The following is a 12981-nucleotide window of genomic DNA, read 5'->3' on the forward strand; positions in this document are numbered from 1 at the left end:
CCCCGTGTCCCCCCAATCCCCCCGTGTCCCCCACCCCTCCATGTCCCCCATTCCCCCCGTGTCCCCCCATCCCTCCATGTCCCCCATTCCCCCATGTCCCCCCATTCCCCCCGTGTCCCCCAAATCCCTCCATGTCCCCCCAATCCCTCCGTGTCCCCCCAATCCCTCCGTGTTCCCCCATTCCCTCCGTGTCCCCTCCATCCCTCCATGTGTCCCCCATTCCCCCCGTCCCCCCATTCCTCCGTGTCCCCCTTCCTTTCGTGTCCCCCCATCCCTCTGTGTCCCCCATTCCCTCCGTGTCCCCCATTCCCCCTGTGTCCCCCAAATCCCTCCGTGTCCCCCCATTCCTCCGTGTCCCCCAATCCCTCTGTGTCCCCTCATTCCCCCCGTGTCCCCTCATTCCCCCCGTGTCCCCCAATCCCCCCGTGTCCCCCATCCCTCCATGTCCCCCAAATCCCTCCATGTCCCCCTATTCCCTCCGTGTCCCCCATCCCTCTGTGCCCCCATCCCCCCATTCCCTCCGTGTCCCCTATTCCCCCTGTGTCCCCCATTCTCCTCGTGTCCCCCCATCCCCCCGTGTCCCCCCAATCCCCCCATGTCCCCCCATCCCCCCCTGTCCCCCATTCCCTCCATGTCCCCCCATCCCCCTGTGTCCCCCCATTCTCCCCGTGTCCCCCATCCCGTCCATGTCCCCCCATTCCCCCTGTGTCCCCCATTCCCTCCGTGTGTCCCCCAGTTTTTCCGGGTCCCCCCATCCCCCCTTTTCCCGCTCCTCCCTCCCTATGGACTTTGTCCCCAACGTGGCTGAGCTCTCCTCTCCCTCTCCAGCTCAGAGGGATCCCCCATTCCCACAGCGGTTTTGGGCTCAATCCTTTGGGGGTGTCCCTTTTCGGAGTTGGGGGGGGGAAGAATCCCTTCCAGTGGTTGAGAGGGAACCACACAACGATGGCGGAGATGATCCAATTGGACCATCCTGGCTCGGACGTGGCGGATGCCGAAGCGTTCCTGCTGGAAGCCCTCCAAATCCTCTTGGATGAGGGTGTGCGGAAGGGCACCGACGCCACCCAAAAGGTGAGACAATTAGGGGGGAACCCCCAAAAAACACCCCAAATGTTGGAAACAAAGGGGGGGATCCCCATCGTGGTGGGTCCCTTTGGAGCAGGTGTGTGAGTGGAAAGAGCCGGAGGAGCTGCGGGAGCTGCTGGGCCTGGAGCTGCGCGACCATGGCGAGAGCCGCCAGAGCCTCCTGCGCCGCTGCCGCCTCGTCCTGCGCTACAGCGTCAAGACCGGTCAGCCCAGTGCTCCCAGTGCAGGGCCCCACGGCTCCCAGTTTAAAGCCAAGGCTCCCAGCATAGCCCCAGTGCAACCCCAGGGCTTCCAGCTCAGAGCCAGTGTAGCCCCAGTGCTCCCAGTGCAGCCCCAGGGCTCCTAGTTCAAATCCAGGGCTCCCAGTTCAGAGTAAGTGCAGCCCCAGGGCTCCCAGTTTAAAGCCAAGGCTCCCAGCGTAGCCCCAGTGCAGCCCCAGTGCTCCCAGTTCAGAGCCACTGCAGCCCCAGTGCTCCCAATGCAGCCCAGGGCTCCCAGTTTAAAACCAAGGCTCCCAGGATAGCCCTGGTGCAGCCCCAGTGCTCCCAGCTCAGAGCCCCACGGCTCCCAGTTTAAAGACAAGACTCCCAGCATAGTCCCAATGCAGCCCCAGTGCTCCCAGTTCAGAGCCACTGCAGCTCCAGTGCTCCCAGTGCAGCCCCAGGGCTCCCAGTTCAAATCCAGGGCTCCCAGGATAGCCCCAGTGCAGCCCCAGTGCTCCCAGTTCAGAGCCCCACGGCTCCCAGTTTAAAGACAAGACTCCCAGCATAGTCCCAATGCAGCCCCAGTGCTCCCAGTTCACAGCCACGGCAGCCCCAGTGCTCCCAGTGCAGCCCCAGGGCTCCCAGTGCAGCGCCAGTGCAGCCCCAGTGCTCCCAGTTCACAGCCACTGCAGCCCCAGTGCAGCCCCAGGGCTCCCAGTGCAGCCCCAGTGCTCCCAGTTCACAGCCACTGCAGCCCCAGTGCTCCCAGTCCAAATCCAGGGCTCCCAGTGCAGCCATGACTGCTCCCAGTTCAGCCCCAGCTGCTCCCAATTCAATCCCAGCTGCTCCCAGTTCAGCCCTATGGCTCCCACTCCAGCCCCATTGCTCCCAGTGCAGCCCCAGCTGATCCCAGTTTACTTCATGGCTCCCATTTCAGACCCAGCTGCTTCCAATTCACCTTCATCCCTCCCAGTTCCCCCCCACATTCCCACTGGTGTCCCCATCCCTCCCAGTTCCACCCATCCCTCCCAGTTCCACCCCCATCCTCACTGGTGTCCCCATCCCTCCCAGTTCCTCCCCCATCCTCACTGGTGTCCCCATCCCTCCCAGTTCCCCCCCCATCCTCACTGGTGTCCCCATCCCTCCCAGTTCCACCCATCCCTCCCAGTTCCCCCCCACGTTCCCACTGGTGTCCCCATCCCCACTGGTGTCCCCATCTCTCCCAGTTCCCCCCACATCCTCACTGGTGTCCCCATCCCTCCCAGTTCCACCCCCATCCCCACTGGTGTCCCTCTCGTCCCCTGGGTTGGGGTCCCCAGGAGTCCCCGCTGTCCCCCTCTCCCTCACCGTGCCCCCCCCCCCCAGGTCACCCCCGATTCTTCAACCAACTCTTCTCGGGTTTGGATCTCTTCGCGCTCACCGGACGTTTCATCACAGAGACCCTCAACACCAGCCAGTGCGTTGCGGGGGGGGTCCCCAGGGGCGGGTTTCTGGGGGTCCCGGTGGGGTTTGGGGTCCCCTCCAGGGGGTGTCCTGGCAGAGGGACCCCCACCCGTGTCCCCCTCAGGGCCACCTATGAGATCGCTCCGGTGTTTGTGCTGATGGAGGAGGTCCTTCTGGCCAAGCTGAGGGAGATGGTGGGATGGAGCGATGGAGATGGCATCTTCGCCCCCGGTACCACCTGCGGGACCTGATCCTGTCCCCTTCCCTGTCGCCATCCCTGTCCCCGTCCCCATCCCCATCCCTGTCCTAATTCCTGTCCCCATTCCCCGTCCTCATCCCCATGCCCTTTCTCTCCCTTTTCCCATCCCCATTCCCTGTCCCCATCCCTGTCCCCATTTCCCGTCCCCATCCCCATTCCCTGTCCCCATTCCTGTCCCCAACCTCATCCCCATTCCTCTCCCTTTTCCTGTCCCCATTTCCCATCCCTACCCCTGTCCCCATCCCCGTCCCCATTCCTGTCCCCATCCTCATTCTCTTTCCCCATCCCTGTCTCCATCACCATCCCTGTCCCCATCCCCATTCCCTGTCCCCATCCCTATACCCATCCCCAATCCCTGTCCCCATTCCTGTCTCCATCCCCATCCCTGTCCCCATTCCCTGTCCCCATCTCCACCTCCATTCCGTCCCCATCCCCATTCCGTCCCCATTCCTGTCCCCAACCTCATCTCCATCCCCATTCCTCTCCCTTTTCCTGGCTCCATTTCCTGTCCCCATTCCCTGTCCCCATCCCCATTCCTGTCCCCATCCCTCTTCCCACCCTGTCCCCATCCCCATTCCCTGTCCCCATCCCCATTCCCGTCCCCATTCCCCGTCCCCGTCCCCATTCCCATTCCCCGTCCCCATTCCCATTCCCCGTCCCCATTCCCCGTCCCCATTCCCATTCCCCGTCCCCATTCCCCGTCCCCATTCCCATTCCCCGTCCCCATTCCCATTCCCTGTCCCCATCCCTGTCCCCATTCCATCCCCATCCCTGTCCCCATTCCCCGTTCCCATTCCCCATTCCATCCCCATCCCCATTCCATCCCCATCCCTGTCCCTGTCCCCATTCCCCATTCCCATTCCCGTCCCCATTCCATCCCCATCCCCGTCCCCATCCCATCCCCGTCCCCATTCCCGTCCCCACGTGTCCCCCTCCCTGCCAGGAGGCTCCTTCTCCAACTTTTACGCCATCAACGTCGCGCGGTTCCGGCGCTTTCCGCAGAGCCGCCGGACGGGCAGTTGGGCTCTGCCGCGCTTGGTCCTCTTCGCGTCCCAGGAGGTGGGGACCGAGGGGACAGGGAGAGGGGGAGGCGGTCTTGGGGACCATCGCGGATCCCATCTGTCCTGTCCCACCAGAGCCACTACTCCATCCAGAAGGGCGCCGCCTTCCTCGGCATCGGCACCGACAACGTCCGCCTGGTCGGCACCGACGCCAGGTTGGGGGGCGGCGCTGGGGACCCCGCGGCCCTCCCCGTCCCCGCGGCCACCTCCCTTTGTCCCCGTCCCCCAGGGGGAAGATGGTCCCCGAGGAGCTGGAGAAGGAGATCCAGAGGGCGAAAGCCGAGGTGAAGCGGATCCACAAAGGGCTCCTCTGTCCCATCCCAGCGTCCCCCGCCCCATCCCAGCGTCCCCCGTCCCATCCCAACGTCCCCCATCCCATCCCAACATCCTCCATACCATCCCAATGTCCCCTGTCCCAACGTCCCCCGTCCCATCCCAACGTCCCCCGTCCCGTCCCAACGTCCCCCATCCCGTCCCAGCGTCCCCTGTCCCATCCCAATATCCCTTGCCCCATCCCAGCATCCTCTGTCCCGTCCCAACATCCCCCGTCCCATCCCAGTGTCCTCAGACCCATCCCAATGTCCTCAGACCCATCCCAATGTTCTTTGTCCCATCCCACCCATGTCCTCTGCTCCAGTCCAATGTCCCCGTCCCCGTGTTCCCTGTCCTATCCCCATGTCCGCAGCCCCATCCTTGACGCCACCTCCCCACGTTCTTTGTCCTATCCCAATGATGTCCTTATCCCGATGTCCCCATCACCACATTCCTTGTCCAATCACAATGGAGTCCCCATTCCCGTCCTGATGTCCCCATCACCATCCCGATACCCCCACCCCATCCCAATGTCCCCATAGTCATGTTCCTTGTCCTATCCCAATGGTGTCCCCATCACCATCCCAATGTCCCCATCCCGATGTCCCCATCCTCATGTTCTCTGTCCTATCCTAATGATATCCCCATCCCCATGTCCCTGTCCCCATCCTGATGTCCATTTCCCCATCCTGATGTCCCCATCCTGATTTTCCTTGTCCTACCCCAATGATGTCCCCATCCCCATCTCCGAATCCCCATCCTGATGTTCCCATCTCCATATTCCTTGCTCCATCCCGATGTCCCCATCGCAATGTCCACATCCTGATGTCCCCATCCCAACGTCCACACCCCGATGTCCCCGTTGCCATCCTGATGTCCCCATCCCTATATTCCTTGTTCCATCCCCATGTCCCCATCCCCGTATTCTTTGCTCCATCCTCACATCCCCCTCCTCCCGTTCCTCCTCCTCTCCCCACGGTGTCCCCACCTCCGTGTCCCCCTCCTCCCGTCCCTTTCCCCCTCTCCCCACCTCCGTGTCCTCTCCGATGTCCTCAGGGCGCTGAGCCGTTCTTCGTCTGTGCCACCAGTGGCACCACCGTTCTGGGCGCCTTCGACCCGTTGGGCGCCATTGCCGACATCTGCCAACGCCACAACCTCTGGTTGCACGTAGACGTGAGTCGGGAACCGCCCTGAGGAGGAGGTGGTGGTGGTGATGGGGACACCCCAAAAAACGGGGGGAGACCCCCATCCATGGGTGACGTGGCTGTCCCTGCCGGCAGGCGGCGTGGGGTGGCAGCGCCCTTCTCTCCGGAAAACACCGACACCTCCTGGATGGCATCGAGAGGTGAGTGACCGTCCCACCAGGAGCATCTCCACCAATGGGGGCACAGCTCCTGCCTTGGGGGGACCCTCTTCTCTCCCAGTTTAAGGACTGGAACTGCCCTCCATCCCAGTTTAAGGACTGGGATCGCCCTCCATCCCAGTTTAAGGACTGGAACGCCCTCCATCCCAGTTTAAGGACTGGAACGCCCTCCATCCCAGTTTAAGGACTGGGATCGCCCTCCATCCCAGTTTAAGGACTGGGATCGCCCTCCATCCCAGTTTAAGGACTGGGACCGCCCTCCATCCCAGTTTAAGGACTGGGACCGCCCTCCATCCCAGTTTAAGGACTGGGATCGCCCTCCATCCCAGTTTAAGGACTGGGATCGCCCTCCATCCCAGTTTAAGGACTGGAACGCCCTCCATCCCAGTTTAAGGACTGGGATCACCCTCCATCCCAGTTTAAGGACTGGGATCACCCTCCATCCCAGTTTAAGGTCTCTTCTATCAGCCCAGAAGGTCAAAGGTGTCCTGGGCTGCGTCCAAAGCACCGCGGCCACCACGGTGAGGGTGAGGATTCCGCCCCTCTGCTCCTCTCTGGGGAGACCAAACCTGGAGAGTTGTCTCCAGTTCTGGAATCCTCAACATAAGAAGGAGATGGAGCTGTTGGAATGGGTCCAGAGGAGGACATGGAGATGATCCAAGGGTGGAGAACCTCTTATATGAGGTCAGGCTGAGAGAGTTGGGGTTGTTGGAGAAGAGAAGGCTCCGAGGAGATCTTAGAGTGACCTTCAGTACCTGAAGGGGCTCCAGGAAAGCCGGAGAAGGGCTGTTCCCAAAGTCTTGTGGTGATGGGAAGAGGGGGAACGGGGATGAACCGGAGAGGGACAGATTTAGACTGGACATAAGGAGGAATTTCTTCCCCATGAGAGTGGTGCGACACTGGAATGGGTTTCCCGGAGCAGTGGTGGCTCTTCCATCCCTGGAGGTGCTCAAGGCCGGGTTGGATGGCGTTGGAGCCCCTGATCCAGTGGGATGTCTCCGCCCATGGGGTTGGAAGTGGATGATCTTTAAGGTCCCTTCGAACTCAATCAATTCTGATTCTCTCCTCCAGGGCGGACTCGGTGGCCTGGAACCCCCACAAGATGCTGACAGTGGGGCAGCAGTGCTCGGCATTCCTGCTCCGAGACTCCTCGGTACGTCCCACAGCTCCGTCCCCTCCGTAGGGCTGCCCCATGGCAACCCCCAACCTTTGCATGACCATCACCTCCGTCAGGGCCTCCTCCACCCTTGAGGTGACCACCATCTCCCTCAGGGCCTCCTCCAGCCTTGAGGTGACCTCCATCTCCCTCAGGGTCTCCTCCAGCCATGAGGTGACCTCCATCTCCCTCAGGGTCTCCTCCAGCGCTGTCACGGCACGGGCGCCACGTATCTCTTCCAACGGGATAAGTTCTACGATGTCACCTACGACACCGGAGACAAAACCCCACAGTGCGGCCGTCGCGTGGACTGTCTCAAACTTTGGCTCCTCTGGAAAGCCATCGGCACCCAAGGACTCGCCCGGAGGGTGGAACGAGCCTTCGCCTTCACCCGGTGAGAACCATGAGCTCCGTTCCTCTTGGGTTCCTCACTCCGAGAAGGATCTCGAGGGGTTGGAGGAGAAGGGAATGGAGATGTCCTCTTGGGTTCCTCACTCCAAGAGGGATCTCAAGGGGTTGGAGGACAAGGGAATGGAGAGGTCCTCTTGGGTTCCTCACTCCAAGAGGGATCTCGAGGGGTTGGAGGAGAAGGGAATGGAGAGGTCCTCTTGGGTTCCTCACTCCAAGAGGGATCTCGAGGGGTTGGAGGAGAAGGGAATGGAGATGTCCTTTTGGGTTCCTCATTCCAAGAAGGATCTTAAGGGGTTGGAGGAGAAAAGAGTGGAGATGTCCTCTTGGGTTCCTCACTCCAAGGGGGATCTCGAGGGGTTGGAGGAGAAGGGAACGGAGATGTCCTCTTGGGTTCCTCACTCCAAGAAGGATCTTAAGGGGTTGGAGGAGAAGGGAATGGAGATGTCCTCTTGGGTTCCTCACTCCAAGAGGGATCTTGAGGGGTTGGAGGTGATGAGTGGATGAGGTGCTCAGGAATGGTTGAGGTGATGGAAATCCCATCCCTGAAGGTGGTGGAGACCCCAGTCCTGGAGATATGAATGGATGAGGTGCTCAGAGATGGTTGAGGTGGTGGAGATCCCATCCCTGGAGGTGGTGGAGATCCCAATTCTGGAGATGTGGGTGGATGAGGTGCTCAGAGATGGTTGAGGTGTCCCATCCCTGGAGCTGTGGATGGATGAGGTGCTCAGGAATGGTTGAGGTGGTGGAAATCCCATCCCTGAAGGTGGTGGAGACCCCAATCCTGGAGATGTGAGTGGATGAGGTGCTCAGGGGTGGTTGAGGTGTCTCCATCCCTGGAGCTGTGGGTGGAGGAGGCACTCGGGGCCGGTCCGGCGGTGGTCGGGGCTGGTTGGTCTCCATGATCTCCAAGACCTCATCCAACGAGGCCACTCTCAGGTTGTCCCCCCTCCTGGCAGGTATTTGGCCGAGGAGATGAAGAGGAGGGACGGCTTCCGGTTGGTGTTGGAGGTAAGGAATGGGGGGGGGGAAACCGCTGTCCCCCCAAAGTCCTGGAGCTCCGCTGGATACCATCACCTTCTTCCTCCTCCTCCTGGTCCTCCTCCTCCTGTTCCTCCTCCTGCTTCTCCTCCTCCTCGTGGTTCTCCTCGTGGTTCTCCTCCTGGTCCTCCTCCTCCTCCTCCTCTTCCTGGTCCTCCTCCTGATTCTCGTCCTGGTTCTCATCCTCCTCCTCCTGGTTCTTCTCCTCCTCGTGGTCCTCTTCCTGGTCCTACTCCTCCTTCTCCTCCTGGTCCTCCTGCTTCTCCTCCTCCTGGTTCTTCTCCTGGTCCTCCTCCTGGTTCTCCTCCTCCTCCTTCTCCCGGTGGTCCTCCTCCTGGTCCTCCTCATGGTCCTCCTCGTGGTTCTTCTCCTTCAGCCCGAGTTCATCAACCTCTGCTTCTGGTTCGTCCCTCCCAGTTTGCGCGGACGGGAAGATGACCCCCAGTACTGGTCCAAACTGGGAAAGGTGAGTTGGGGGAACCCCAGTGTCGTCTCCATGTCCCCCCCAAAATGGTTGGTGACCCCCAAACCCCACCACCCCTCCCCTCCCCCCGCAGGTGGCTCCGGTCATCAAAGAGCGGATGATGAAGAAGGGCTCCATGTTGGTGGGGTATCAACCCCATGGCCCTCACGTCAACTTCTTCCGCCAAGTGGTCACCAACCCTGTGGTCACCAGAGCCGACCTGGACTTCTTCCTCGATGAGATCGAGAGGCTCGGGGAGGACCTGGGGGGGACCCCCCACCCCCCACCCCACCCAGAACCCTCCTCAGACCCATAACTGGTCCCATCTCCACCCAGAACCCTCCTCAGACCCATAACTCGTCCCATCTCCACTCAGAACCCTCCTCAGACCCATAACTGGTCCCACCTCCATCTGGAATCCTTCATAGCCCCACAACCACCCTACACTCCATCTGGAATCCTCCTCAGCCCCATAACTCGTCCCATCTCCGCTCGGAACCCTCCTCAGCCCCATAACTGGTCCCATCTCCACTCAGAACCCTCCTCAGCCCCATAGCTCGTCCCATCTCCATCTGTAATCCTTCGTAGCTCCACAACCACCCTACACTCCACCTGGAATCATTTCCAGACCCATAACTCATCCCATCTCCACCGAGAACCCTCCTCAGCCCCATAACTCGTCCCACCTCCACCTGGAACCCTTCGTAGCCCCACAACCACCCCACACTCCATCTGGAACCCTCCTCAGCCCCATAACTCGTTCCATCTCCACCCAGAACCCTCCCCAGACCCATAACTGGTCCCATCTCCACCCAGAACCCTCCCCAGACCCATAACTCGTCCCATCTCCACTCAGAACCCTCCTCAGCCCCATAACTCGTCCCACCTCCACCTGGAACCCTTCGCAGCCCCACAACCACCCCACCCTCCCCCTGGAAGCCCTTCCCAGCCTGGAGGAACCGGAGCAGAGCCTCTTTTCCTCCCGGCGCTTCCATCCCACCTCCAATCCGGAATAAAGACGCTCAGGAGATGGCATCCAACCCCACATCCAAGAAATAAAACCACTTTTACTGCTCTCTTTTCCGCGTCGCGCCGGGCGGGAGGCGATTGGAGGGCCCCCAAGTAGCCCTCATCGTTTCTCTCAGTCCTTCTGGAAGCTCTGGAGAAGGTCGAGGAGCTCCGGATCGAGGCTGGCGGCGGCCAAGCAAGCGCGGAGCCGTGGTGCCGTAGCGTCGTCTTTCTGTCGCCGCCGCCATTCCCGCAGCATCTCGAAGCTCTGGAGGACCACGTGGCGCGGGTTGTCCTCCCGGATTTGATCCAAGCGGTTCCTTTCCAAGCCCAGGCAGATGATTCCCACCTCCTGCCATTCTTTGCCCAGTTTTTGGGCGATCTGCATCAACTCCTTCTCCGTCAGGCGCCGAGGAGGTCCGGGAAACGCAAGCGGGGAGGACACAACGCGATGGACCACGTTGGCATCGTCGCATCGTGATGGAGCAGAAGAAACGGTGGTGGAGCCGTTCTTGGAGGAACCAACGGCGTCTTCGTTCTTGGAGGAACCAATGGTGTCTTCGTTCTTGGAGAAGCTGTTGGTGGCCCCGTTCCAGTTGAGGTTCTCATCCTCGGCGCCGGGGAGCTGGTATTGGCGGAGGAGGTCATGGCGGTCGATTTGCCGCAGGAGGTCGGCGGTGATGTGTAGGGCCTGACCCGGGAAGCGTTGGAGAAGGAGGCGGCAGAGGTCGGGGCGCGAAGCCGGCAGGAGCTCAGCCAACGGCACGCGCTCTTCCAGTAGGAATTTGAGGCTCTGGAACTGCTCGTCCGTCAGCGCCCGTTGAATCGCCAACAGCGTCTCCCGTTCACCCCGCGCCATCGCGCCCTGGGGGGCACAGAGTGCTCTGGGGGACCCGCGCGACCCACAGATCCACAGGGGTTGCATTGGGTTGAGTTGAGTTGGGTTGGGAGGCCCCAGTGACCCACGGATGGGGCTTGAGGACCCCATCAGTGACCCATAGATTGCCCTGGGGCACCTCAGTGACCCACAGATCATGTTGGGGCACCCCAGTGACCCACAGAGCCACAGAGGTTGGGGGACCCCAGTGACCCACAGGTTGACAGAGGTTGAGTTGGGTTGGGTTGGGTTAAGTTGGGTTGGGTTGAGAGGCCCCAGTGACCCACAGATTGGGCTCAAGGACCCCATCAGTGACCCACAGATCTCCCTGGGGCACCCCAGTGACCCACAGGTTGACAGAGGTTGAGTTGGGTTGGGTTGGGTTGAGTTGGGTTGGGTTGAGTTGAGTTGGGAGGCCCCAGTGACCCACAGATTGGGCTCGAGGACCCCATCAGTGACCCACAGATCGCCCTGGGGCACCCCAGTGACCCACAGAGCCACAGGGGTTGGGGGACCCCAGTGACCCACAGGTTGACGGAGGTTGAGTTGGGTTGAGAGGCCCCAGTGACCCACAGATCGGGCTTGAGGACCCCATCAGTGACCCATAGACTGCCCTGGGGCACCTCAGTGACCCACAGATCCACAGGGGTTGGGGGACCCCAGTGACCCAGAGGTTGACAGAGGTTGGGTTGGGTTGAGTTGAGTTGGGTTGAGAGGTCCCAGTGACCCACAGATCGGGCTTGAGGACCCCATCAGTGACCCACAGATTGCGCTGGGGCACCCCAGTGACCCACAGATCCACCGTAGTTGGGGCTCCACAATGACCCACAGGTTGACAAGGGTTGGGTTGAGAGGTCCCAGTGACCCACAGATTGGGCTCGAGGACCCCATCAGTGACCCACAGATTGCCCTGGGGCACCCCAGTGACCCACAGACCCACAGGAGTTGGGGGACCCCAGTGACCCACAGGTTGCCATGGGTTGGGTGGATTGGGTTGAGAGGCCCCAGTGACCCACAGATTGGGCTTGAGGACCCCATCAGTGACCCACAGATCGTGTTGGGGTACCCCAGTGACCCACAGAGGTTGGGGGACCCCATCAGTGACCCACAGATCGTGTTGGGGTACCCCAGTAACCTACAGGGGTTGAGGGACCCTATCAGTGACCCACAGATCGTGTTGGGGGACCCCAGTGACCCACTGATCCGCAGGACTTGGGGGACCCCGGCTGCCCCCCAACTGCTGTGAGACTGGGGGATCCCAGGGGCCCCCCTTGCTGCCCCCCAACTGTCCTGATCCCCCCCAGTGGCCCCATCCCCCCCATTGTCACAGTCCCCTCAGTGCCTCCCAGTGCCCCCAGTGCCTCCCAGTCCCCTGCTTTGTCTCTGCCCCCCTGTCCCACTCCATTGTCACGGTCCCCCCAGTGCCTTCCAGTCCCCCCCAGTGCCCTCCTTTATCTCTGCCCCCCTGTCCCACTCCATTGTCACAGTCCCCACAGTCCCCCCCAGTCTCTCCCAGTGCCCCCAGTGCCCCCACTTTGTCTCTGCCCCCCCCGTCCCCCCCATTGTCACAGTACCCCAGTGCCCCCCAGTGCCTCCCAGTCCCCCCCAGTGCCCCCACTTTGTCTCTGCTCCCCTGTCCAACTCCATTGTCACAGTACCCCAGTGCCCCCCAGTGCCTCCCAGTTCCTCCCAGTCCCCCCCAGTGCCCCTCTTTGTCTCTGTCCCCCCTGTCCCCGGCATTGTCACATCCCCCCAATGCCTCCCAGTGCCCCCCAGTGCCCCCCTTTATCTTGCCCCCCCCGTCCCACTCCATTGTCACGGTCCCCCCAGTGCCCACCAGCACCCCCAGTCCCTCCCAGTGCCCCCCATCTCCCAGAGCCCCTCCGCCATTGTTTCCCCCCCCTCACCGCACTCCGCTCCCGCCAGGAACTCAGGGCGGGGAACGGAGGGGGCGTGGCTTAAGAGGAGAGGCGTGGTTTCAGGTGAGGGGGCGTGGCTTGTATTATATGAGTATGGACTCGCGAGGGGCGTGGTTTTGAGCTAGTGGGCTTGAGTTTCGGGTGAGCGCTGTTTGGGGGCGCGGCTTAGGAGACAAGGGTGTGGCTTAGGAGCGAAAGGGGCGTGGTTTGAAGCGATGGGGCGTGGCTTAGAGCCCTCTGTTTTGGGGTGTGGGGGCAGCTTTGGGGGGGTCTGGGGGAAGTTTTGGGGTGTAGGGGCAGCTTTGAGGGGGTCTGGGGGCATTTTGGGGGTGTAGGGGCTGCCTCAGCCCCTCCCCGCGCTGCGATTGGCTGAGAGGCGAGG

The 12981-nt window shown here is 61.6% G+C and overlaps 2 protein-coding genes across 7 annotated transcripts; one reads left to right on the forward strand and one right to left on the reverse strand.

Moving 5' to 3' along the window:
* The first annotated feature begins 713 nt into the window (after positions 1-713).
* On the forward strand, positions 714-9765 carry CSAD (cysteine sulfinic acid decarboxylase). Of its 6 annotated transcripts, XM_054051668.1 has the most exons (14): positions 714-1071; positions 1163-1289; positions 2655-2745; positions 2857-2963; positions 3935-4050; positions 4128-4207; positions 4282-4336; positions 5421-5537; positions 5645-5709; positions 6799-6880; positions 7078-7277; positions 8251-8302; positions 8709-8798; positions 8890-9737. In XM_054051668.1, exons 1-14 carry the CDS (start codon positions 946-948, stop codon positions 9109-9111), a joined length of 1530 nt encoding a protein of 509 aa, XP_053907643.1. In that variant the 5' UTR covers positions 714-945; the 3' UTR covers positions 9112-9737. The 6 variants fall into 6 exon arrangements, with proteins under 6 accessions (XP_053907643.1, XP_053907642.1, XP_053907641.1 ...); XM_054051667.1 differs by having other exon boundaries at positions 3994-4050; positions 4128-4336; positions 8890-9765; XM_054051666.1 differs by having other exon boundaries at positions 4128-4336; positions 5453-5537; positions 8890-9763.
* Positions 9766-9796: 31 nt separating this feature from the next.
* LOC128849501 (uncharacterized) lies at positions 9797-12645 on the reverse strand. The gene is made up of 2 exons (XM_054051673.1): positions 12588-12645; positions 9797-10668 (listed from the first exon to the last, which is right to left on the reverse strand). The coding sequence occupies exon 2, from the start codon at positions 10660-10662 to the stop codon at positions 9937-9939; it is 726 nt and encodes a 241-aa protein (XP_053907648.1). The 5' UTR covers positions 10663-10668; positions 12588-12645; the 3' UTR covers positions 9797-9936.
* Between the last annotated feature and the right edge of the window lie 336 nt (positions 12646-12981).

This window comes from Cuculus canorus, chromosome 29 (assembly GCF_017976375.1).
Source record: "Cuculus canorus isolate bCucCan1 chromosome 29, bCucCan1.pri, whole genome shotgun sequence".
Classification (NCBI taxonomy): Eukaryota; Metazoa; Chordata; class Aves; order Cuculiformes; family Cuculidae; genus Cuculus; species Cuculus canorus.